We start from the raw sequence: 26,129 nt of genomic DNA, 5'->3' as shown, positions 1-26,129 counted from the left end.
TATAAATCTACTTTTGCAAGCATAAAAATTCCTTAAAATGGTAACAAAGGTCTAAGGGAATCAAACTCAAAAACTAATGGGCATTGATGAGTGACTATGATGGCTTTCGCTCAATAAGGGTGGAAACTAGCCATAATAGGTTGTTCACATGCTTTATAACAAGAGGACATGTATCACCTCAGCTCCAATAAAACAACGGCCTCAATAAAAGACAAAAGAAGCAAAAAAGAGAAGGATAAACAGAAATTGAGCGCACAATACAATGACTTCGACGAGTATGATGTCTAAACATATTACAGATACAACTGCTTATGATGATTGAAAGTTAATGGTACCAGAATAGAAAATTTATTAGTGAAATACGGGAAAAACAGCCAAAACCAAGATAACTTTTACCATATGCATATAATCAAATTGAAATATGCTATTACACTTACCCTTAAGATTGGCCGCATAGATGTGTGCATAAAACATAAATTAAGGAAGAGGCATACCTCTATGATTGACCTCCAATTGATGGATCATTGATGTCGCGGAGTAAGAACTGCAAGAATAGCATCAATCAGAAAGTCAGGAAAGCACTTAAAGTGTTAGAATAGCCCACACACCAAAGAAAATAAGAAAAGAAAATGACCAGGCTTTCAAAATAAAGTTTCTCAAGGAAAACTTCATTTTAACTAGAAAAAAACAGTAAGAGCAGCTTGAAAAATAACGACATCAATAGTTCTGTGATGTCCAAGCAGAGGTAAAATACATAGCTTCTTTATTTAACAATTTTCAAATGTAAACATGAATAACTAGTAAAGAAATCATGAACATAAAAGAAAACCTCATTATATAAAAGAAGATATCCTAATGTACCCATTCTGTAAATAGATAACAAACAATGAAGAAACTCTTCTCATCCTGTGCCTGTGCCCATCGCAGAACAGAACAGGTTTATATTTACCATAAGAACAATAACTGTGTTTCCCAATATCTTAAAAAGATAAATATGCATGTTAAAGTTATGGCTTCAACGGTTAATGATACAAAAAATGGCAAGATGGAATCTCTTCAAGCTCATAGTATGTAAATTCGACATAATATGTGGGAATGGGAATCCCGAATCCATGAGTATGGCCATTATACACCATTACTTAGTTGGTTCTCACCGCAATGTTTAGATTTGTTTAAAAATAGCATTATTAATAAATGCCAGTTAGCCTATTTCTTGGTTTCAACTACAAACCTGAACTTCCAATAGTTGATATTGTTCCAAAATCAATAAAAAGAGCATGTTAATAGAAATACATTTAATCACCAGAAACAAAATTTGGACTTTTACACTTCAGCGAACTAATTCCTTTAGGCTGACGGAGTTCCTTCATTATTCATACCATACTCTTCTTCACCGTCATCCCCATTTACAAAGACAGTACCCTCGGTTGAATCCTCAGCTTCAACCTGAACAGCTTCCTCGGGGCCATCCTCTTCTTCACTCACCTGCACTATCTGCATAAGTGTACCACTAATCAACATCCAAAAAAAGGGAAATAGGGGAAACATTTACAAGAAATTCAACTTATGGAATTATCCATTAATGGAAAACGTAATGAAAAAATAAGGAATATAGCCCTGAGAAAAATTGCATAAAAACAAACACAAGGGAAATAGCCGAAGCATTTATTTAACAGGATGCTGAGAAATAACAGCACGCTGCAAGAACTATATTTCCAGCCAATTTGTTATTGAAAAATCACAATAATAGCACAACCAAAAAGATGCAAACCTCTGCAAATGCAAAACAATCAGAAACAGCAAATGAAATCATGAAAAAAAAAAAAAGAAATCTTACAGAACTTAATTGTAACAAAGGCAGTTTAAGAGTGAGAGGGCTAGAGATTTCAAAAGTCTCAACAAGCATATAAATCCTCAGTTTTCATCATTCATCAAAATACGGATAAACTCATTCTCATGTAGGACTAAATGCTTAAATGGATGAAATAAGAATTTGCACTAGTTCTTGAATTAAGCAATTAAAATTAGAACTATTAGCAAATAAAAACGATCAAATAAAACATAAGAGTGATCACTTCCGTTTAGGCTAAGTTGCGCACACTAAGCACTTGGATTATCAAAACAACATAAAAAATCAAGTCATGCAAATAGAATAGTTTTCAACAAAAATCCCTAATCTAACAATAAGATTAGAAGCAAATAAAAGTGCACTCAATCCTACGTTCACTAAGCTTTGGCAAGGGCGAGATAAAATCCTACGTTTACTAAGCTTAGGCAAAGATGAAGCACGGCTCCTTGTGATTCGTCATCACCTACAAAATTAGGGGATTAGGAAAATAATGGAAAAGAGGGGAGAAGCTCACCTTAGTCAAAGTCAGGAAACAAATAGCCGAGATGTTGAAGAAGTTGTCGTAGGAGAAGTCGTATATTGTTTCCAGGTCAACCATCCATGCGAGACGTCACTGTTTTGACTTTGGGAAGGGTTGGATGACAAGGAGAGGCTTCTCCGATGTTGCTACAGCAAAAAAAGAATCCAGCCGAAACTGCTGGACAGCAGTTTACTATGCATAAACTTCAGGACAGCAGGTAGAATCAGTCCAGAATGCAGAAATCTGTTCTGGATAACAACCTACATTGCTCAGAAAAGCCTTGGGCAGCTTCTTCCTGATGCTGGAAAACTTTGGACAACAATTTCGGACTTCCAAGGGAGCAGGACGACAGGTTTCCCTGGCTGGATAGTGGGGCAGCTAGCAGAAATTAGATGTGGAGAGAAGCAACCGTGAAGGTGGTCTAGAGAGGAGGTAGCCGGGTTTGGAAAAGGGGTTTAACGGGAAAACATTGGGACGGGTAAGCTATGGCTGAGTTGGGAAGTGTTTCCAAAATAATGGGCTGATTTTAAGGGAAAGAAATAATGAGGTGGCAAGGTGGGGGGGTTTTGAATTCTTTCCAAGAGAGATTTGCAATATGGAAAGAATTCCCAAAGGAATTCAAGAGGGAGGGCCGGCAGAATAGGAGTGAGGGAGGGAATGTGGGGAATTTAAAAGAGATTTCCTAATTCAAAATTAAGAAATAGGAAAGATTTAATTAAAACCTTTATCATTTAAAATTCAAATAGGAGTTTAATTAAAATTTTTCCTAAAATAGATTTAGTAAATTAAGAAAGATTTTGAATTTCAAATCACTTGTATTTGAATTCAAAATCTGTCCAATTTTGATTCAATCTAAATTAGGAAATGATGCATTAGGAAAAAAAGAAGGAAGAGGGGTGAAGGGTGAGGCCGACGGCTAGGGGAAACTAGGGTCGGCGGTTTGAACGGGCTTTCGGGCAAGGTGGCCGTGACTTGTGGGGGAAATTGGTGGAGCTTGGTTAGGAGGAATTTCGGTGGGGTGAAGGTGACGTTGGGTTGGTCGGGTGAAATTTGGATGGTGGCCGGCGGCTTAAAGAGGTGAGAAGGGATTTCAAACCGGTGGCTAGTTGTGGAAGGAAGGAGAAGGAAAAAAAAAAATGATAGGGAATGTAGAACCACAAACACGGCCGTCTCCAAAGTTGGTGGGTGATCCGTTTTCCCTCTCCTAGGGATCTCTCCAAGAACTCTCAAAATCTCTCCAAACACACAAGTGCAAGAAATTTTTCATAATATTCATTCATTACTTTTCAAAGAGAACATCGTGCTATAAATAGCCAAGTACAAGGACTCAAGAAAATAAAAAGACAACAATGCCCTCAGGGCTTACGTACAACCTCCCTTTAAGGGGTAAAAACAGAAAAACAATTACAACATAATAATAAAAGATAAATAACAAAATAAAAACAAATACATAAAATAACTAAAAAGTCATCGACGCGATTGTGGTCGTAGATCGACGACCACAACTTTGATTCATGCTCTGATGTCCTCATCATTCTCCCAGGGTGGGAGGAAAACTCGACTCCATCGAGTAAACATCTATGGTCCTCTCGTGGATCTCCAATATGCCGGAGTCAATCTGCTGCAGCTCATCGCGACCCAGCTATGCATTCTTTGACTCAGGCTTCCCTTTCCACCTGATCAAGTACCTCCATCGTCCACCTTCTCTTGTGGAGATGATGTCATCACTTAGAGTCGAGTCCACCTTTTCTGCCATGGGTGATTTGGGAAATATTTGGTAGTGGAGGTGGGCTTGGGTTCTCACACGATGGGGTCACACAAGGCTGCTGTATGAGTGAATTTGGTGGGTTAAATTTAGGACCTTCATATGCGACTAGATCTTTTATGTTAAAAGAGAGGTTGAAGTTGAATTCAACGGGCAGAACTATTTTATAAGCATTATTATGAAATTTCCTAGTCATTTTGAATGGTCCAGCACTCTTAGCATACAGTTCCTTAACTGATCCCTGCGGGAACTGTTCCGGACGAATCCGCACCATCACGGAGTCACCAACCTCAAAGGTTTTAAATTTTTGTTTCAGATCGGCATATAGTTTGTAATCGTTATTGCTCTCTTCAATTTATCATGCAATTCTTTTATGAAAGTCATGTAGATGCAATGCAAATGAGAATGCAAGAGACTCGGCGTGTATGATGATAGACATGGATTGTGGACTCACAAAGTTTGTGACAGAGGGAAATTTTGGATGAAACCGACACACACATGCTGACTCACATAGATATGAATAAAGATGGATCAAACACAAAATGAGAGGACATAAGATTCTCATGTTTAAGGGAACGGGTGTAGGAGGCGCAATGAAGACATCTTTAGCAAAAAGGGTATTCCCATAGGGATTTTCAGCTAGGGTCATGGATAGTCTCCTAGGGGCAACTGGGTAATCTAGCAAAATTGTCCAACTATGAAAGAGATGGTCTTTAACCGGGAAGGACAAGAATATGGAGGACATAACGGAGAAATCATGAACATGATCAGACGATGGGTCCTGACTCACAACCATAATGGGATAGCCCAAGGAGTCAACAGCAGGTATGAGATTCAAAAGATGGGGTGGAGTGTCCAAAACAGAAGTGGGCACAGTAGATAGAGAGGCGACATGAAAGTGAAGGCTAACATTCTCTCTAACATTATAATCGGTATGAGGAATGGTGAGATAAGTCCCATCAAGATAGTCACACTCTTTCAAATATAAATCTAAAAGAGCAACTCCTAAAACAGATTCCAATAAAACAAGAGGATGTTCATCTTCCAAATTTAATTTCAATATGTTCAAGGTCAGATCAGTTTCTTTCGGGATCAAATTAATATCATCCGGGCAGACCTTATCCAACGGGATATCCTTAATGAGACTAGGATTAAGATGGGCTAAGGTATCAATGCTCAAAGGTTCTAAATCTCCTATATCAGGGTCTAATTTAATCAATTTAGTTTCATAATCAAAGAAATCCTCATCATCAATGATATCATTAGTATCCACGAAATGGATGCACTCAATTTTAGGTTCAAGGGACATTTTCTAACTGGGATGGCTAGGAGTCTGCCCAAGTGGGGAGTCATATGGAACCGATCCAACAGAAGACCCAATAGTAGGTCGACCATCAAGGCTAGGTAGAGACCTAAAGGGTGGGGCAGCAACCCTGATGTCACTAAGGTATGGGTGGTCTTGACCACAGTGATGTCCACGGTTTGTCCCAACAAAAGAGGTAGAATGGTGTTCTAGATGAAGATCACTTGGTGTTGGGGTAATGTGAGTGGGAGGTGGGAGAGGGAGATATTTTAACTCAAGTTCTCGCCTCATGCTTTTCCAATCAGAAATAGGGTATTCACCACGAAACTCTCTATGATCTTCTACCCTCATCCAAAACTGACAAGCATGACCACTCAGGAGAGACCTAGCAATGTTAGCTTGTTGGGACTCATGAATACAATGAGATTCAAAATAGTCTTCTAATCGTCTAATCCACTCCTTAAAGTAGTAAGGGTTCGATGAACCATCAAAAGTGGGCAAACGATCATGTGACTCTAAGTGAGGTCGTTGCGGCTTGGATTCATGACTAGGTTGATAAATAGAATGGTTAACCTTCCGACTGTCATGATTGACCGACTGGGGCACATATCTACAGTGGGGAATGTCAACATGTTTCTCCTTCATCATTTTAGTTATAGAGCCCACTATATTAACTAAGTCATCTAACTTCTTTTGAAGTCCTAAAGATTTTGAATTTCAAATAACTTGTATTTGAATTCAAAATCTGTCCAATTTTGATTCAATCTAAATTAGGAAATGATGCATTAGGAAAAAAAGAAGGAAGAGGGGTGAAGGGTGAGGCCGATGGCTAGGGGAAACTAGCGTCGGCGGTTTGGAAGGGCTTTCGGGCAAGGTGGCCGGCGGCATGTGGGGGAAATTGGTGGAGCTTGGTTAGGAGGAATTTCGGTGGGGTGAAGGTGACGTTGGGTTGGTCGGGTGAAATTTGGATGGTGGCCGGCGGCTTAAAGAGGTGAGAAGGGATTTCAAACCGGTGGCTAGTCGTGGAAGGAAGGAGAAGAAAAAAAAAACTATAGGGAAGGTAGAACCACGAACCCGGCCATCTCCAAGGTTGGTGAGTGATCCGTTTTCCCTCTCCCAGGGATCTTTCCAAAGTTCTCTCCAAGAACTCTCAAACTCTCTCCAAACACACAAGTGTAAGAAATTTTTCATAATATTCATTCCTTACTTTTCAAACAGAACATAGGGCTATAAATAGCCAAGTACAAGGACTCAAAAATATAAAAAGACAACAATGCCCTCAGGGCTTACATACGACCTCCCTTTAAGGGGTAAAAATGGAAAAACAATTACAACATAATAATAAAAGATAATTAACAAAATAAAAACAAATACATGAAATAACTAAAAAGTCATCGCGCGATCGTGGCCGTAGATCGATGACCACACATTTGATTCATGCTCTGATATCCTCCTCACAATCCCGCTACACAAAGATGCTCCGACCCAGCATGTCTGACCTTCACAGAGCTGTTCACTGGTCGGTATGCAACACTTGACTCTTGCCAATTTTGCATGCGTCAATACTGCAACCTATCACTATGTATCACCTTCGTGTTCCCCACCAGAATCCTCACCTACCGCAAGAACGCTTGTGCATATACGTGCCTACTGGCATTTTTTTATATACCTTGTTCATTTGTGAGATATCTGTGTTTCTAGCCCTAATTCTCCACTTAAAACCCTACTCTTAAATCTTCTGAATTTCTTCATCTATTGTCATAACATCAGCACAACTATGAATATTGAACTCTATTATTATAACATCAAAATAGCTTATGCCTGGAAGATACAATACAAACACATACACACTGCAACGATTTTTCAAACTCTATAGTCACTAAGAAGCCAATGCCATTATTTTATTGAAATATTTCATCAAACCCATAAGAAACTTCATAGAGAAAATCATTTTAAATATAATTTAGAACTGAATAAAGATAAATGTACAAAATATTGCTTGAAATTTCTAGATGATCATCAGTCATATAAAATAATTGCTCAAACTCCATTGGTTTAGAAACTAGTATCAAATTCTGTAGCATACTCCAACCCACCTAGAACTCTTACTAAAACTTGAGTAGAGTTTAGATAGAAACTATATAAATTAAAGGAAAACTTGATGAATTTATAGTTATTCAATCACTCTAATTCCTATTATTTTGCCAGCTCCAATAGCTGCATTACCTTCCCATCCTTATGTGCTTGAGCTTGAACACGACAATTTAATTGAACCTGATTGTGAACCTGATAATTCAATGCCTAAAGATGAACTTAAGCCAGGGATTTTTCCAAGAGGCCATTATTGTACCTAAGTTTGAAAAGCCTATAATCCTTTCCGTTACTCTCCACCCCCTACAAATGTATATAAAGGTGCTAACATCAAATTATTATATATAGAGCAAGTGTTAAGTTCTTGTTACCATTGGTGTCACTACCATATGAATATAGAACTGTTTGAAGAAAAATACTTGATGCATTGAAATGTTTGAATTTAGAGCTTCTAGATACTAATTTCTATGCCCAGTATGCACAAGCTACCGATATAAAGGATGCTCATAAAGTAGTTCCTCCAACATAGTGGCCAGACTTTCAAGCAAATACTTTGGTAAAACACCTTAGGACAAGAGTTTTATCGAGCCCAAAAACCAAAGGAATTCATGTTGCACAAAAAAATAAGTTTAGATTATTTTATAATATTTTAGAATTTATTAAAATTTATTAGGATTTTTTAATTTATTGAAACTAAATAAATTAATCTTTTTGGATAATCATTACATTATAATTTTAATTAGGATTAGATTTAATTTCACTCTATCTTTGTAACCCTATTGCTATGAATAGGAGTTGTTGGTTTGTATTTTGAAACAATAAATTTAAGAATGAAAATTGAAGCTTCTCAATATCCTCTACACCCACCCTCTTGCCCAATTGATTTCATTTACGTTGCTACTTTGCACCACCTTCACTCCTATGCGTAGTCTTCATCATTCTCATTTTACAGTTCTGCTAAAAAAATTTTGTAACCACTCTTACGATTAGCCCACCCATACCGGTAAAAAATTCATGAAATTCTTCTAAAATTTTTCTTCTTTTTTTCATATCCAAGAATTTGGTTGGCTAATTATGGCATAGACTATGTTAATGCTCCGATACAAGTCACTAAGCTGTTGATTGTATACCATGTCAAATTGCCCTAATACCCACCACTTCACTGCACCGAGTGTTAGTTTTGAAAGGATCATTGGACCCAAAGAAAAAAAAAAAGGATTCTTGGAGTGTTCACTCCAGAAAAAAGAGTTGCAGGTTTTCCTTTCTAAGCTTTGACAAATGAAGGAGATTTATGATGGATTGAGCTTTAATTGACAAAGAAAATTAAAATATCTATGAAAAAATCACCTAATGTAAAACCCGAAAATTTTAAATTGTAGCATCGCAATGCGCTGCGTCACACTGCGACAAAATTAGACGAATTTTCAGAGTTGTGAAAATTCGACGAAACAAATTTTATAAAATTCTGCATTTAATTTCGATTGATTTGGTATAAAGGACTTAGGATTAATTTCGCAAGGATTTAAAATTAAAAATTGGCAAAGTTTATTTAAAGACAAATTACTAAATAGCTCATCCTATTCTCAATGAATCTTAAACATAAAAGGGCACATGCGTAAATTGGCTTTTCCATAATTGCCCAAATAGCCTAAAGACTGAAAGTTTCGATTCCTTCATTCCTTCGTGTCTTCCTTGTTCGGCCGAAAGAAAGAGAGGGAGAGGGTGGCAACAAGGAGATTCGGCCCGCGGCAGCGGGCTGTTTCCGGCGGGAGTTTTTAAAAAAAATCGAAGGGGAAGCTTTAGGAAAGAAGAATGTATGTTCCTAACCTAGAAATTTCTTCTTTTTGCTTAGATTTTCTTTTGCTGAAAAACTAGGGTTTTCCAAATTCTTAAAATTTTAAAAGGGAAATGTTTAGGGAAGTTTAATGGTGAGTTCTAAACCTAAATTTTTGTTTTCTTCCACAATTTTTGAGATTTCTAAAATTGAGGCTTTTTCCAAAATTCAATTTATTTGAGAATACCTTAACATATATTATTCCTAATAACCCTAGGAATGTTTTTAAGGGTAAAAATTATGATTTTTCACAATTTCACATTTTTCCTAATTTTTTATTAAAAAAATCCGAAAATAATCATGCCCTAATTGTTAATAAGGTAAATGGGGAGGTTTTAGCATGAATATGTGATGAAAATAATGAAAATTAAGTTTCCAAATTTAGGGTTTTAGGGCAAAACAGAAAATTAAGGCTACTTTAAATTAAATTAGGAAATTGTATAAGGTTAAAAGGGGTAAATTATGGGATTAGACTAAAATTTGGATTTTTAAAATTTAGGGTTTATTTAAAATCCGAAATTAATGATATTAAAAGGCTAAGTTAATGAAAATGAATTATGGTTAATACTGGGTAATAGAAAATTTGAGATGAATTAGAGATCTTTTATGTTGTAGTAAATTAGGTTATCGTAAGAAGAATATGAATCATTGATGTTTCTTTATAAATGAGAACTCCAAGTTGAAGGTTTAAGATCTTTTAATGTTATTTAAACAGAGGAAGATTTTTATAATTAAATTAGGACGAGTATTGAAATCTGCAGCAAAACTTGAGGTTTGGGAAATATAAAAGCTTGGAAACATTCAATGTGAGTACTCATTTCTTTTAATTACAATAATGGTTTTGTTTTTTATTAAATTAAATGCATCGAAAGATCCTGATATTTGCTTATTATTTATTAAGTATTTATTTCAAATTAGATTATGATTTGTCTTTGTCACACTCAATGATTGATCATGTTGAATCAAATAAAACTAAATATCTGATGACTTATATTTTCATAGAAAGTAAATGAAATGATATGATATAGTATGTTTGCATGTGCATGTTGAATAATGGAGCATACCCCTTATGGTACTAGTTGGAGACGCAATGTACCCGTGCACGTTAAAAGAAAAAGGTTATGAAAAAGGAAAAGAATAAATAAAATGAAAAAGGAGTACCTTTATTGGTACCAAATTAAACGGTGGCTCTTGTGACAGTTGTATTATTTATGAGAAATGAGAAATGTATGAATACAAATATGAGATGTATGATAGTTATTATTTATTCATAACATTGAAAGTCATGAAATGATATAATTAAGTATAATTATTTTATGATATAACATAAAAAAAAAGAATTATGCATATTATTTCAATTGTCTTAGGGTTATTGTAGTTTAGAAACATGTTTTAACCACTGAGTTGTGGCTTACTGTTAGTTGCTCTAACATTTTTTTAGGTAAAATCGAAATGAGTTGAAGAGGCAAAAATGTGTACCGTAAATGTAACGCACTGAATGAAATGTATTTGAATGATTTTGAATCAGTTTATTTCTTTTAAGTAATTGTAGCTCTTTCAAGGTTTATTAAGATAGTTTTGGATTAATTAAAAAATTTAATTTTTTGTCCAATTTCGTTACAGCCTCATTTACGCGAGTTTATCTAACTGGATCGTGACACCTTAGAGCTAAATTTTTAGAAGTATAATCATCGAGATACTGAATCATGACAAAACTATTACCTCTTGTATGATCTTACCCTCTCTCCACCCCATCTATATTTAATATTGCCAACAATTGCGTAGAATATTCATACTCAATTCCTGCATTTGAATTTACTTTATTCTACTAGCACACTCCATAGAATTTGGGCTAAAGTCACCTTAATTTTCAATTAAAACTTTTGAAATTGTGAATTCACCCAACTTTATTTATTAGTGCAATTGACTTTAGTAGAATAGTAAAAATACTAAAATTATTTTGAATTTTATTGCTTATTTTTTGTATAGATTAGAAGTATTTCTCAGCATCTCCAACAATATTAAATATAAAAAGAAAAATGCAATTTAGACAAATAAACAACAACATCATCATCAAGCTTTTATCCCACTATGTGGGGCCGGCTACATGAATCTTTTTTATCCATTGTGTCTTGATAAGAGTCAAATTCTCATTTAAATCTAAAAAAGAAAGATCATTTCTAATATTTTCTAACCAAGTCTTTTTAGATCTACCTCTATCTTTCTTAAAATAAGTCAAATCTAATACATCATCAAAAGGCCACCGTTTTATGTGAACAAACAATTTAAGGCGACTCTCTCAAATCTTATGAAAGTTACTCCAACCTTTGCAAGTATATGCTCGTTTTGTACCTTATCTCTAAGAGTAAAGCCACTCATCCACCTAAGCATCCTCATCTCTGCAACACTTAAGTTAATATTATGCTTCTCTTTTAATGGCTAACATTCTGCGTCATAAAGCATTGTAGGTCTCACCGCCATCTTATAGAATTTTCTCTTAAGTTAGAAGGAGATTTTTTATCACACAACAAGCCCGGTGCATTCTTCTACTTCAACCATCCAATTTGAATTCTAATAATATCCCCATCTATTTCACCATCACCCTGAATAATAGACTCAAGATATCTAATACGTATACTTTTATTAATGACTTGATTGCTATAATCCCCCCATTGTACATATTATTACTAAAATTACACTTCATATATTCAATTTTAAATCTACTCAAAAGAAAACCTTTGGACTCTAAGATTGACCTCTATAATTCAAATTTACCTTTAAATTCCTCTCTAGTTTTATTAAGAAGAAGAATATCATCAGAAAAAAGCATACGCTAGGGTACAACCTCTTACAAATGTCTAGAAGAACATCCCTAACTAAAGAAAATATATATTGACATAAGACTAATCCTTGATGTAATCCAATTGAAAAAAGAAAATACTTGGTCAAACCATGGTTTAAAATTGCGCAATATGAGGCTCGCCTTGAGGCCCGCCTTTGCGCAATTCCAGTAAAAAACGCCTCGAGTTCCTTTAATGTGGCTTGCGCCTCAACTTGGTTGAGGCCCGCCTTGAAGCCCGCCTCGCCTCACTGGCATGAGGCTTACACCTCACACTATATATATTAAAATTTACATAAATCTTGAAGTAATTGTCCGACATTGGACTCTATAGAAGAGGAGGAAGGGGAGAGAGCAATTCACCATAATGATGATTCAAATGAAGAAACCCTTAGTGATTACGGTGCTGATGACTTATGAGTTTTTATGTGATATGTCATTGCTATTTATTTTTGGAAATTGGAATTATATGTTAATGAAAAAAATAATGGGATTTGGGAAAGATAGAATTTGAGTTGAACTATATTTCATGTTGTCTTATTATTGAGATATTTTGATTTCACTTCATATCTTATGTTTTTTTATATTTTATATTATTCACTCATTTGTATATATAAAAATTATTATTTTATGTTTACGCGATCTTTTAATTTTGAGGACGCCTTGATGCTTACGCCTCGCCTCACGAATGAAAAACGCCTCAATACCCGAATACGCAATTTTAAACATTGGGTCAAACCACCTTGTGTTTGAACCCAAATAATAGCTCCTGCATACATATCCTTAATGACTTGAATATAAGCATTATTAACACTTTTTTTCTAGAACTCACCATAGCACTTATCTTAAAACTTTATCATATGCTTTCTCTAAATCAATAAATATCATATGTAGATCCTCCTTGTTCTCTCTATACTTCTTATAGGAAGTTGATGTATAATTTGTGAAAATTTATGGTTGAAATCTGATTTTAGCAAACTAAAAATTGGAAAAATCATAGAAAGAACTCACAAGAATACATTTTTTATTGAAATAGTTATGAAAATAAGACAAGATACACTTGAATCTTCAATTGGAGAGGATGATCCAGCACTCCCAAATCCCCAGCATCCGGCTTGAGCGCTCTCAACTTAAGAACAATCCAAATTCAACAAACAAAACATGAAAAACTCAACCCTAGGGTAATCAACCTACATAAAGTATAAAATCATGAGGCGAATCCCAAAACACCTCCTATTTACAACCTCCGTCTTCCCGTCTGTCTGGGGAAGGAAAGCAGTGCTCTGCTTCAATACTGTCCCCTGCAATCTGAACATCTCCTTCCAAAAATGACCGAGGAACATCTTATTTCAGTCGAACACTATAGAATCCAATATCCCATGCAGTTTGAACACCTCTCTGATGAATGTCGTTGCCACTGTCATTATCGTGTACAGATTTCATAGGGGAATGAAATGAACATACTTACTCAATATGTCCATCACCACCTAAATCATTGTAAACATCTCAGATATGAGCAACACATATATAAAATCTTTGGTAACCTCTTCCAACGCTCTATTTAAAAGAGCTAGAGGTTGAAGTAATCCTCTTGAAGCCATGGACATATATTGCTCATCTGGCATACCTCACACCTAACCACCATCTCTTCCACATCCTTATGCATCTCCTTCCAATATAACTCTGTCGCCAATCTCCTATACATCTTCTGCACCACTTAATGACCACCAACCGCACTCTCATTGAACTCCTGTAGAATGTAAAGAATATGGACAAAGGTTCATGGTAACACAAATCTCACATGGTACAACAGTCTCTCCCTCTCTAGGGAAAAACCAAAATGGCTACTCGCATCCCTCAGCAAATCTTCCTTAACCCACTCAACTCCTCGTCCTGCACACTCTCCTTCTTCATAGCCCCCAGTCCAACATCAGTGGTACCGAAATAGCTAACTCATGGTATTCCCCACATATCTGGACAAAACATCAATCATCTTGTTCTCTAGCGCTAGCCTATACTAGACCTAGAAATTATATCCCAACAGGTTTGCCACCTCTGATGCTCCTCGGTCACCATTCTCTACTCTAACAGGCATTTCAAGCTCCTCTAGTCTGTACTCTATCCTAATGATGAAATGTCAGCCCAAGTAAGGTTGTCACTTCTGAATAACTAACAAAATGGTCATCAACTCCATCTCATAGACTGACTTCAACCTAGCTTTAGCTATCAATACCTGGTTGAAGTAAGCTATGGGCCTAAGATTTTGCATGAGCACTACCCCCAATCCATACCATGATGCATTAATCTCCACCAAAAAACCTGGCTAAATTCTGGTAGGGCCAAGACTAGTGCCATGGTCATGGCCTTCTTCAATCTCTCAAAGGCCTAGATAGCTGCCTCTCCTCATAAAAATCAATCCTTATTCAATTGTTCTGTCCATGGCCAAACTATAGTGTTGTATCCCCTCACAAATCTCCTGTAGTACCCAATCAACCCAAGGAAACCCCTCAGTTCCTTTAGATTCCTAGGTAGATGTCATTTCAGCATTGCCTCAATCTTGGCATGATCAACATCCACCACCTCTTGAGATACCACGTGCCCCAAGTACTCCACACTGACCTGCATAAAACAATACTTCTTCAGGTTAGTCGTCACCTGATACTCTTGTAACAACTCTAATACCACCACCAAGTGCTCTAAATGCTCCTCATCTGACCTGCTGTACACTAGGATGTCATAAAAGAAAACCAATACAAATCTCCTGAGGTATGGTCGGAACACCCTGTTCTTGAGGGACTAGAATGTAGCTGAGGTGTTAGCGAGGCCAAATGGCATCACCAAGAACTCATAGTGTTATTCATGTGTCCTAAATGCAATTTTTGAGACATCCTGCTCTCTCATCCAGATCTGATGGTACCCTGACTTCAGATCCATCCTCGTGAATACCACCTCTCCACAAAGCTCATCCAACAACTCATCTATCATCGGAATACGAAACTTGCTTGGCATAGTCTCCTTATTCAGGGCCCAATAGTCCATATAAAATCTTCAGCTCCCATCCTTCTTTATGACCAATAAGATTAGGCTAGAAAAAAGATTCACGCTCAGTCTAATGATCCCTGTCTCCAACATCTCTCAAATAAATTTCTCAATCTCATCCTTCTAGATCTAAGGATAGATGCTCCCTATGTGGTGGCAATCCTTGAGGAGGCTGAAAGACCTCATTCAACTGTTATATAAGTGGTTATACTGAAAGAGGAATGCCTCCCCCTCTAATCTTATCCCCTTTAAACTCTACAACTCCAAAAATCTTCTTCCCATCTCTTGTATGGTCCTTATCATGGTTTTAAGAGACACCATGACTTCAGATAACACTGCATATCCCCTAATCACCACCCTTCTTCCCTCCACCAGCAGTCTCATCATCAATGCTCCCCAATTGACCTTAGTATCCCCCAAGATCTGCATTCATTTCATCCCCATAATGAAATCAGTGCTCCTTAACTCTAATGGGAGAAAGTCCTTTCTCATCTTGACCCCCTATATGATCAGAATAACCCACCTACACACTCCTCTACCTGTCTCTAACTTTCCTATACCCATCATCACTCCATAGCACCCTGTGTCCACCAATTTCACCCCAAATTGTGGGTAGTCTCACTATCTATCAACACTACCACCTCCATATCTGTTATTTATCCTCTCACTTTCATAGTGTAATTTAGAGTGAATCTCATCACTGAGTTCAAAGAGACTTCTGCCATGTCTAAATGCAGCTCTTTCTCCTCTACCAATGCCTCACTCCCACCTCCCCCAGCTTCCTTGTCATAAGAGACGGTAAAAACTTGAAAAGTTCAGTCCTTACACCAATAACCTAATGTATACCTCTCATCACATCTGAAACATACTCCCTTTGCCCTCTTCTCCTGTAGCTCCTTAGTGAGCTTCTTGAAGTTTCCCCTAATTCCCGCTCCTACAAGCTTCTCCTTTAGGGTGTCTCGAAGGATACCCGGTGTCGGCCTCATGGGTGTAAAAAAGAAGGTGGTCATCTTATACGAGCCTCTTGATTTGTTGCCTCTGCCCCCCTTCCCCCCCCCCTCCCTCCCTCCAGTTTGATCATCCACTAATTATGCTACCTTCATAGCTTCTCCTAAGTCACGAGGCCTCATCACTCAAATTGTAGCTCGTATCTCTAGTTTGATCCCTTTGATATTCCCCTCCAGTACAATCTCAGAAAGCCAGTCCAATCAACTAGTAAGCTATTCAAACCTCTCACAGTACTACACCACAGATCCTTCGTATGTCAGAGAGAAAAACTGATCATAAAAGTCTTCTCATCAACTTGTTCGGAAACATTCCAACAAGCAATCCTTAAACTCCCTCCAGCTTCATATGGGTCGCTTCATGTCTCTCAACTGGTACCATGTCAATGCCTTCCCCTCCAAAAATAAGCTAACTTTCGTCAATCTCTCCTCCTCCGTCAACCCATTGACGGTGAAATACCTTTCCACCTTATAGATCAACCCATGTTCATCCCCTCCCTCAAATATAGGCATCTTCAGCTTCCTCGCTCTTGAATCTCCTTCGTTCCCCCTGATTCCCCCATAACTTCAATTCCCCAAGTGGGTGGTCCCCCAAGTGTCCTGATCATTCCTTACACACTCGTACACAAACCCCTCATCAAAATCCCCCCTCCTTTCGAAATTAATACCTCTTCGATCATAATCAGCCCCACTTCATTCAAATCCAGCACTCATTCGTTCATACCCAACCCCCTCATAACTCTCCCCATACCTTCTACTTATCTCCTCCCTATGAATAGACTCTAAATGAGGTCTTCTCTCTTCTCCCTCCAAGATCTCCATATCATGATCATCTCTCCGACTGCTCGAATTTGCATTTCCTCCTATCAGTGCACTTGCCTCGGATGTCGCTGGTTGGTTGTGAAGATCCAACACCTTTTTCATCAACTCTTCCAGGTTAGAGAACTTACCCTCCATCGATGAAATTCTATCCTCAAAAATCGCTATGATTTGGCTCACTTCTCCTTCAAGACGTTCTTCCAAGGCATCAACTTTCTTGGTCACAATAGATACTGGATCTTAGCCAAAAAGCAAAAACCAATGGATCTGGCCTTTAAACAGTAGAAATTAGCAATACATAGGGGAAAACGCAATAGAAATCAACAATGAAGTCCTATATTTCAGCCCAGGACACCGCTCTAATACAATTTACTAGGAAGTGGATACATGATTTCTAAAAATCTATGGCTGAAATCTAATTTTAGCAAACCAGAAATTGAAAAATCACAGAAAGAACTCACAAGAACACCTTTTTTATTGAAATAGTTATGAAAGAAAGAAAATATACCACTAGCTCTTCAATTGGAGAGGAAGATCCGGCTCTCACAAATTCCTGGCCTCCAACTAGATCCCACTCAACCTAAGAACAATCCAAATTCAGCAAACAAAATATGGAAAACTCAAACCTAGGGTAATATACCGACATAAAGCATACAATTAAGAGGCAAATCACAAAACAGCTACAGTTTTGAATTTTCCCTCTTAATCAAACTTTAATTTCTCTCTTGAAATAGCCGCTGGACCCCAACCCAAGGGGGGTGGAACTCAAGTTCCGCTTCTTGTACAGTTCCACCTCTTGTACACTAGAGCCAATCCAAGAGGGACCGGTTGGACTGGTCCAGGAGGGACCGGTCTAACAACTTCTCCATCAAACCTCTTAATAAATGCAATTTAAACAAAATATTCTTAAATGTATCATTGTAGAGACTTTTATTGAATATGCCGACAACTTGATTTCTTATTAGTACATATAGAGTACATATCAACAACTAACCAGTATCTCTTTTATGAAATATTTATCTAAGGGACCGGTCTAACAACTTCTCCATCAAACCTCTTAATAAATGCAATTTAAACAAAATATTCTTAAATGTATCATTGTAGAGACTTTTATTGAATATGCCGACAACTTGATTTCTTATTAGTACATATAGAGTACATATCAACAACTAACCAGTATCTCTTTTATGAAATATTTATCTACCTGCATATGCTTAGTATGCTCATGTTGTCTTAGGTTATGAGCAATATTGATAGTAGATTTATTGTCACAATATATATTCATTGGTACAACCCACTTAATTTTTAAATCATGTAATACAGTGACAAGTGTGCAAGGGCCGCTGCACCGGCGCCCGGGTGCAGTGTTAAATAGGCAAGGGTTCCCACATCAAGGACGAATGTGGGCAAAGAAGCTAGTCCATGAAACTAAAATTAGGATAGGAACTTGGAATATAGGTTCTCTTACAGGAAAATTAATGGAATTAATAGATATTATGATTCATAGGAAGTTAAATATTTTGTGCATTCAGGAAACTAAATGGGTTGGAGAGAAGGCTAAGGAAATTGATAGTTTAGGATTTAAACTTTGGTATTCGGGTAAGAGTCGTACTAGAAATGGTGTAGGTGTTATTATAGATAAGAGTTTAAAGGATAATGTTATAAAAATTAATAGGATTGGAGATAGAATTTTAGCGTTAAAGATTGTTGTTGATGATAAGATTGTTAATATTATATTTGATACATTTGTCATGACAAGATCATCCATTTAACTTTGACTTTTTCTTTGAACTGTAGAAAAGTTCCTCAAAGTTTATTATCTTGTTTGAAATTGGTCTCTTCACTTGCATTCAACTAACCCCTCCATCTTAAAATGGCTATGATTTTTTTAAGTTGCATAAAAGGTTGAAGAGGATCAACCTGCACATGTGGCTCCTGCAAGGGAGTGAATTAAATTTTTTGCAAGTACTTACTATTATTGGGGAAGTAATAGAAGCATATTGACCTTGAATTGCAATTGCAGGAGGTTTGTTTGATATTTGATAAGTTATATTTAAGGCAAGGTTACTGGCAATGGAGAGAGTGTCAAGCATTCCTTTTATTAGTTATGATGAAGGAATTCCTTCAATGGAATCAGAACACTATCAAAAAAGTTGTACTTGGAATTTCATTTTGTTAAGCAAAAAAATTCATTTGATTATTGTACTCTCTCGTCATCATGTGGCCGACCCCACATAGTAGGATAAAGGCTAGTTGTTGTTGTTGTAGTATTCTACTTCCTCATCAAATTGAATGTATCTCTCATGCTGTTAAATGATTGATGAAGGGCATACTTGAATTTCTTAATGGGTATCAGCTAACTTGCACAATGAATGAAAGCTCAGGAATAAATTTTGGTGGTGTATGCTCCTTTATCAAGCAATAAGAATAACCACTAACAAATAATTTTCTTACCAACCTTCTCAATTGCTAAAGCCAACTTCTTGATGAAATGTTGCTATACCTTGTGTCCTTGTTATTTCCCGTGTTTGCTTTGATACGTTGATACTAAATTGATGGAGTGGTAGGTGATGGAATTATCGAAGATAGATGACTATTTTTATTTGGTGTAGTCTTGATGAAAGGAAGCTAAAGGATGTGCTTTTGGCTTGGATTGGCTTAGAAAGGATGGGACTTTTATAGGTGCTTAGAACTATGTAGAAGAAAATTGCTAATAGGGTAGTTTTGTTTGGAGTTTGAGATATGTTGAGGGTTGAGGTGATTATTTGCGAGGATTAGGAGAGCGAGAGGGCTCGATTATTAGTAGTTTAGGATGTGATTAGATGGTAGGAATGGTGCGTAGAGTTTGAAGACAAGCGATATGGAGTGCGGGGCTTGTGAGGGGTGGTGGGAGCTGGTTCAGAGTTTATGGAGATGGGAGATTGAAAGCTTACAAAGAGTGGGAAGATTTTTGCATGTACTGACATGGGGCAGGATTTATCTCATTTTGATACTTTTGTTTCTTGATCTTATTTTATCGCCATAATTTGATATTGACTTGATTAGTGCTCTTGATTTTATTTAAATTTTATACATTAGAAATCCAATTTTTAAAAGTTAAATTACCATTACTCTCTCATTTTATGTTATTCTATATCATCACTGAATTTATCAAATTAATTTTATGATTGATTGGGTTTTAATTCAAGTATAGGTATTAAATTTGACTTATGTTAAGAAAGGTAGGGGTAGACCTAAAAAGACTTGGTTAGAAAATATTAGGAATGACCTTTCTTTATTAGGTTTAAATGAGAATTTGACTTTTAATAGAACACAATGGAGAAAAAGGATTCATGTAGCCGACCCCACGTAGTGGGATAAAGGCTTGATGTTGTTGTTGTTGTTGTAAGATAATTTTGATCCACAAAAGTTTATGGATTCCTGGGGCAAATTCTATATTCAAATTTAACAAAAGAAATTAAAACAAAAGATTTTTTTTTGCTCATCCATGTTATAAGAACTTTTCCTAAGAATTTATGGTATCTTAAAGTGGATCTTTTATTCACTAATGATCCTACATAATCCACTTAAGTACAACCATTAAAAAAGCAAAGCAGACGAGGCGTCCGCATTGAGTCGCACCTCAAGTCGAGGCCGAAGTCATGCGTATCGGAGCTTACGCCTCGAACCATCCAACGAAGCCTACGATTTTTTCGCACGAGGCGTACGCATCAGAGCGTAACGTCTCGAGGCGTACGCATCAGAGCATAACGCCTCGAGACAGTACGAGGCACCGCTTCATAATTTTTTCTTCTGTATATATGTAAATATGATGCAACCGATTCATGTTCGCGTATTCGCTATAGGATTAGGGCTCCTGTGGTAATTGAAAGGCGAACTGGAGGCGAAGCCGTGAGGGAAAGAGACGAAGCCGTGAGGGAAGGAGACGAAGCCGAGAGTGCAGGAGATGAAGTCAGAAGGAGACGACGCAAGAAACGAAGCCGAAAGCAAGAAATGAAGCCGAAGTTGTGAGTGCAGGAAACGTTCAGGCCTCGATTAGGTCGGAAGAGCAGGTGAGCGGTGTTGTGGGCCTTGACTTTGACGTGTAGTGACGAAAGCTTGAATAACTCCTGATTCGGCTTACTTTCATTCGTCCGCTCGGTACATACTCGGTACTGCTAGGCATCGCTAGGTACCGCTCGGTACCGAGCAAGTATATGCTCGGTACTGAGTGATACATGCTCGGTACCACTAGGTACATGCTCGGTACCGAGCCAGTACTGCTCGGTACCGAGCAAGTATATGCTAGGTACTGAGCGATACATGCTCAGTACCGAGCCAATGCCACTCGATACCACTAGGTACATGCTCGATACCACTAGGTACATACTCGGTACCGAGCCAGTATTGCTCGGCACCGAGCAGTATATGCTCGGTACCGCTCGGTATCTTTCTATATAAATAATTTACGAACTTTAAAGACAAGCAGAATTTCAAAATCTCTTATAATAAAATTTTGTTCCATACAAATAAGAGCAGGTCGAACCCCGTCAGTGGTAGCGCCCACTTGGACCCCCGGCAGACCGGTATATTGTTGTATTCATGTTGTCCTATTGTTGATTTTTTATGTTGATTATTTAATATTTCTATATATTATTAGCATGACTAGTGGCACAAGAAGGAAAGATCCCGCATGGAAATATGGAACTCAAGTTGAAGTGTTAGGCGAAGGTGCAAAAAAGGGATATGTTTACATGAAATATAATTTCTGTTAGAAATGCATAACTGGTGGCGTCAAGAGGTTGAAGGATCATCTAGCCTGCGCTCATGTCAATGTGGGACCATATACAAAAGTACCTGATGAGGTGAAAAAGGAATGTATAGATTATTTAAATAAGTTTGTCACCACAAAGGAGATCACACAAAGAAATATGGAAGAGATGATAGGAAACTCTTCTTACTATTGATCATAGCATGAAGGTTCAAGTACTGGAAGACATCTAGTTTCTTCTGACTGAGGCAGTCGGGGGCCCATGGATAGATTTATGCTAAATATTGATAACGAGGAAAACATAAATATTCAGGATATTCAGCCTCCTACAACTACAAAAGAACTCGGGAACAGAGTTTGTTTGGATATCACCAGATTCACTTATGAAAATGGGATTCCATTTAATGTTGTTAGGAGTCCGTCATGGATCAATATGTTACGATCTGTTGGAAGCTATGGAAGAGGACTACAACTTCCAAGCATGTATGAGCTGAAGACTTAGATGCTGAATGAGGAGGTTCAGACAACTTTTAAAATGGTGGATGATGTTAAGAAGACTTGGATTGAGACAGGAGTGACAATAATGTTAGATAGAGTTAAGACAACCTTTGGAAGCAATATTTGCTTCTGAAGAGTGGGATAAAACTTCATGGGCCAAAAAACAAGAAGGAAAATAAGTTAAAAAGATTGTTATGAAAGATAATTCATTTTGGCGCAGTATAAATTATGCTTTGAAGACAACATGACCATTAGTAAAGGTGCTTAGAATGGTTGATGATGAGAGGGCCCCGGCTATGGGATTTATTTATGAAGCAATAAATAGGGCTAAAGAAGACATTGCAAAAGAATTGGGAGGTCAAGAAAGTGCCTACAAAGAAATATGAGATATTATAAATGACAAGTGTGATCGACAATTACACCAACACTGACATGCTGCTGCGTACTATTTAAACCCCCAATTTCATTATGATAAGGATTTTCATGTTGACAAAGAGGAGAAAACTGGTTTGTATGCATGTATGGACAGACTCATTTCTGAAGAAGACTACCTCAAAGTGAGTGATTAACTTGAGGATTTTCATTTGAAGAAGCGAATGTTTGGATTTAGAGCAGCACGAGCATGCTACAAAACACGATCTCCTTGTATGTTTATAGTTTGTGTATTTATAATTTTAATGTTAATATTTATGTTCAAGTCTTCTACTTCAACCTATATTCATAAAATACTATGTTTGTTTTCATGTAGAATGTTGGTAGGCTCAGTTTGGAGATGATGTTCTTGAATTGAAATCTTTTGCAGTTAAAGTTCTTAGCCTAACGTGTTCGGCTTCTACATGCGAGCGTAATTGGAGCATTTTCAATCAAATTCATACAAAGAGAAGAAATATATTGGCAGCAGATCGAATGAACAAACTAGTTTATGTTATGTTTAACAAAAAAATTGAAAGATAGACACCTTAAATTGCAGAATCAAGGAAATATTGAGAATGAAATTGACCCTTTGCTTGTTGATGAGTTACAATCTGATGCAGAATGGGTTACTCCTAAGAATGCTGATGTTTCTAAAGTTGAAGCAGAAAGAGAAACTCATGTCGATGAAGAAAATAATGAAGCAACTACCTAAGTATATAAAAGAAAGAAACAAAGTGAGATTGGAGCTTCAAAAAAATTCAAAGGTATTCTTAAATATAATGATTTATTTTGTATGTTACTATTGTTTCATTTTAGAGCTAATGAAATATTAACTGATATAGGAGATAAAGGAAAAAATATTATAGATGAAGAAGAGTTTGAGGATAACTTTGACATTAATTATGAAGATTCTTCTGAAGACAATCAAAGTGATGCTGAGCCTGCTTTGGGTCTTGATCCTAAGGGGATGTTTTATTTTTAAGTGACTTTATTTTAAATCTTGTATTCCAGTAATATTATCTTGAAACAAATCTTCAAATTCATAGTTGACATAATATTTTGTTATTTTTGTCATTATTTATAATTTTAAATTAATTTATTTTAATCGTTTTGAGGCTTATGTCTCGATTCGCCTCGAGGCTTACGCCTCGCCTCGCTTAGAAAAAACGCCTCAATTCCCTATTTCGCCTTTTAAAACCTTGCTTAAGTATAACCTTCAATTTATAAAGTGTCCTGCATTTATAGAAAATTCTTCTTTTTTTTTTTATTAGATTTAAGGTATATCAGAACTCTATAAGCTGCTTGAAGCTGAGACTCTTTGGGCTAGTGCATGAATTAATTGTGAGACTCATTGTAAAAATGTATGAACAAATGTGAGATATTTTAATTTTTTAACGAGTCTTTGATATCATCCTTTGTCTACTATCGCTCCTTCATTTGTGTCTAACTTTCAATTTGGTTCAACTGATGTTTCATAAGGCATGAAATCAATCATTTTTATCTCTTTAAATAGGTTTATAACATATTTTTGTTAAGAGACAAATATTACTAGTTCTAGTTGAGACAACTCTATACCTAAGAAGTACTAAAATTTTCCCAACTCTATGATCTCAAATTATTTAGCAAACTTTCTTCTAATTGACTTTTTTTTATTGTCATCACATGTAATAATTATAGCATCTACATATATAATGAGAATTGATATCTTACCATCAATAAAGCATTTTATGAAGAAAGTATAATCCCCTTGGCTTTGTTTGTATCCAACTTCAATCATGGCTTTTGTAAATATGTTAAATAATGCTCTCATGTACTATTTTAAGTTCATATAGAGCTATTGTCAATTTGCACACAATGTTCTTTGCAAACAAGTTATCAACCCCTAGTGTATGATTCATATCTTCTTCAATATCTACAAGGAAGAAGGCATTGTTTATATTATATACTATTGCATAAACCATCCAAAATTAGTCATTAGAGAAGTCAATATACAAACTGTATTCATTGATATAATAGAAGCACAGGTTCTTTGATAGTTAATTTCATGTGGAGTATATCATTTGGCTATTAATCTTGACTTTAGTATTCCAAACGGATCTACCCTATATTTTAGAGAGAAATTCAATTGCTTCCTACTATTTTATTTCCTTTCAGTAGTTCAACAACTTTCAAAGAATGATTTTTTTAGGACATTTATTTCTTCTCTCGTGGCATCCTTCCAATTATTGTCTTCAAATGCCCCAGATGGAGTTTGTGGAATTGGAATAGAATGTAAAGGAAAAAATCATGAAAGGATGTGTCTTGGGAGAAGAAATACAAATGAGGAGTGATTGGTTGATCATTACTGATAACACATCAAGTCTTGAGATTGCTGGAGAGTCTAATTGAGCTTATTCCTTCTTATGTAGACCAAAAGTGATACAAAATTACAAATATTAGATTTATTTTTTTATTTCAAGATGAAAGATGGAGGTTTCATCAAACTTACCTTCCAATTGAGCTTAAAAAAAAAATACTTTACCTTTCATCAAAAGTGACATCCTTTGATGTATGGAATTATTTTACAGTAGGGTGATAACACTTGTACTATTTTTGAGTGGGGAAGTATCTAATAAAGCTAAATTTGAGAGCTCTACAATCTAGTTTACCCCCGTATTATTTGTGAATATGGACCTAAGCAATACACCCAAATCTTTTTTGGAAGATTTTTTTTGAGGAATTTATTTGGGGAAAAATTATGCCAAATAATCTAAAAAAACTTTTAAAGCCAATCCCTCTTAAGGGCATTGTATTGAATAGGTAAGTCACAGTTAGGACATCTCTCTAGTATCTTTTTTATATTTGATTCTAGAGAAGAAGAGTTCTAATGACTTTCAGAATGTGATGATTTTTCTTTTTTATCACTCCGTTTTGTTGATAATTACTAGGATAGGAGGATTGATGAATGATGCCACTTTATGAAATAAAAAAGATAATGCGTATTCAAATTAATCAAGAATATTATCTGTTCAAAATATTTTGATGTTGGTATTGAATTGATTTTTTATCCTGGCAATGGAAATGACGAGGGTAATGTTGACATTAGATTTTCGTTTTATGAGATGTACCCATATCATGCAAGTGCAATGATCAATGAAAGTGATAAATCCAGTGGCTCGAAAGATTTTAGGGGTTTTGGAGGAGTCCCAAATATCAAAATGAACTAATATAAAAGGAGTGGAGGATGTAGAATCACATTCAAGAAAAATAACACGATGAGATTTTATAATTTCACAAGTCTCAAAATAAAAATTTCAAATGGAAGTTATCATACATTATAGAGTTTTAAAGGAAGGATGTCCAAGCATTAAATGATGCTTCCAAATAATTTTATCGTAGGTGAAAATAAATGAGCATTATAACAA

The 26,129-nt window shown here is 36.3% G+C and overlaps 1 protein-coding gene across 4 annotated transcripts in view; it reads right to left on the bottom strand.

Moving 5' to 3' along the window:
* The window catches only part of LOC110110872 (coatomer subunit beta'-1-like), a 57,072-nt gene that overhangs the window by 2,005 nt on the left and 28,938 nt on the right, over positions 1 to 26,129 (bottom strand). Inside the window, exons 24-25 of one of the 4 annotated variants that reach the window (XR_002304767.2) lie at positions 1,328 to 1,494; positions 495 to 544 (exon numbers count right to left, since the gene is read on the bottom strand). Coding sequence is in view for 2 of the 4 variants with exons in the window: in XM_020842520.2 (XP_020698179.1) it covers positions 522 to 544; positions 1,380 to 1,494 (138 nt within the window). In the remaining 2 variants the exon portion in view is untranslated. Of the gene's footprint in view, positions 1 to 494; positions 545 to 1,303; positions 1,495 to 17,505; positions 17,644 to 26,129 lie in introns of those variants that run through there. The other 3 variants (XR_002304765.2, XM_020842520.2, XM_028696439.1) reach the window with 3 other exon arrangements.

This window comes from Dendrobium catenatum, unplaced genomic scaffold (assembly GCF_001605985.2).
Source record: "Dendrobium catenatum unplaced genomic scaffold, ASM160598v2 fragScaff_scaffold_743, whole genome shotgun sequence".
NCBI lineage: Eukaryota > Viridiplantae > Streptophyta > Magnoliopsida > Asparagales > Orchidaceae > Dendrobium > Dendrobium catenatum.
Note: the sequence above shows the minus strand (reverse complement) of the source record. Positions and strands in the feature narration are given on the sequence as shown.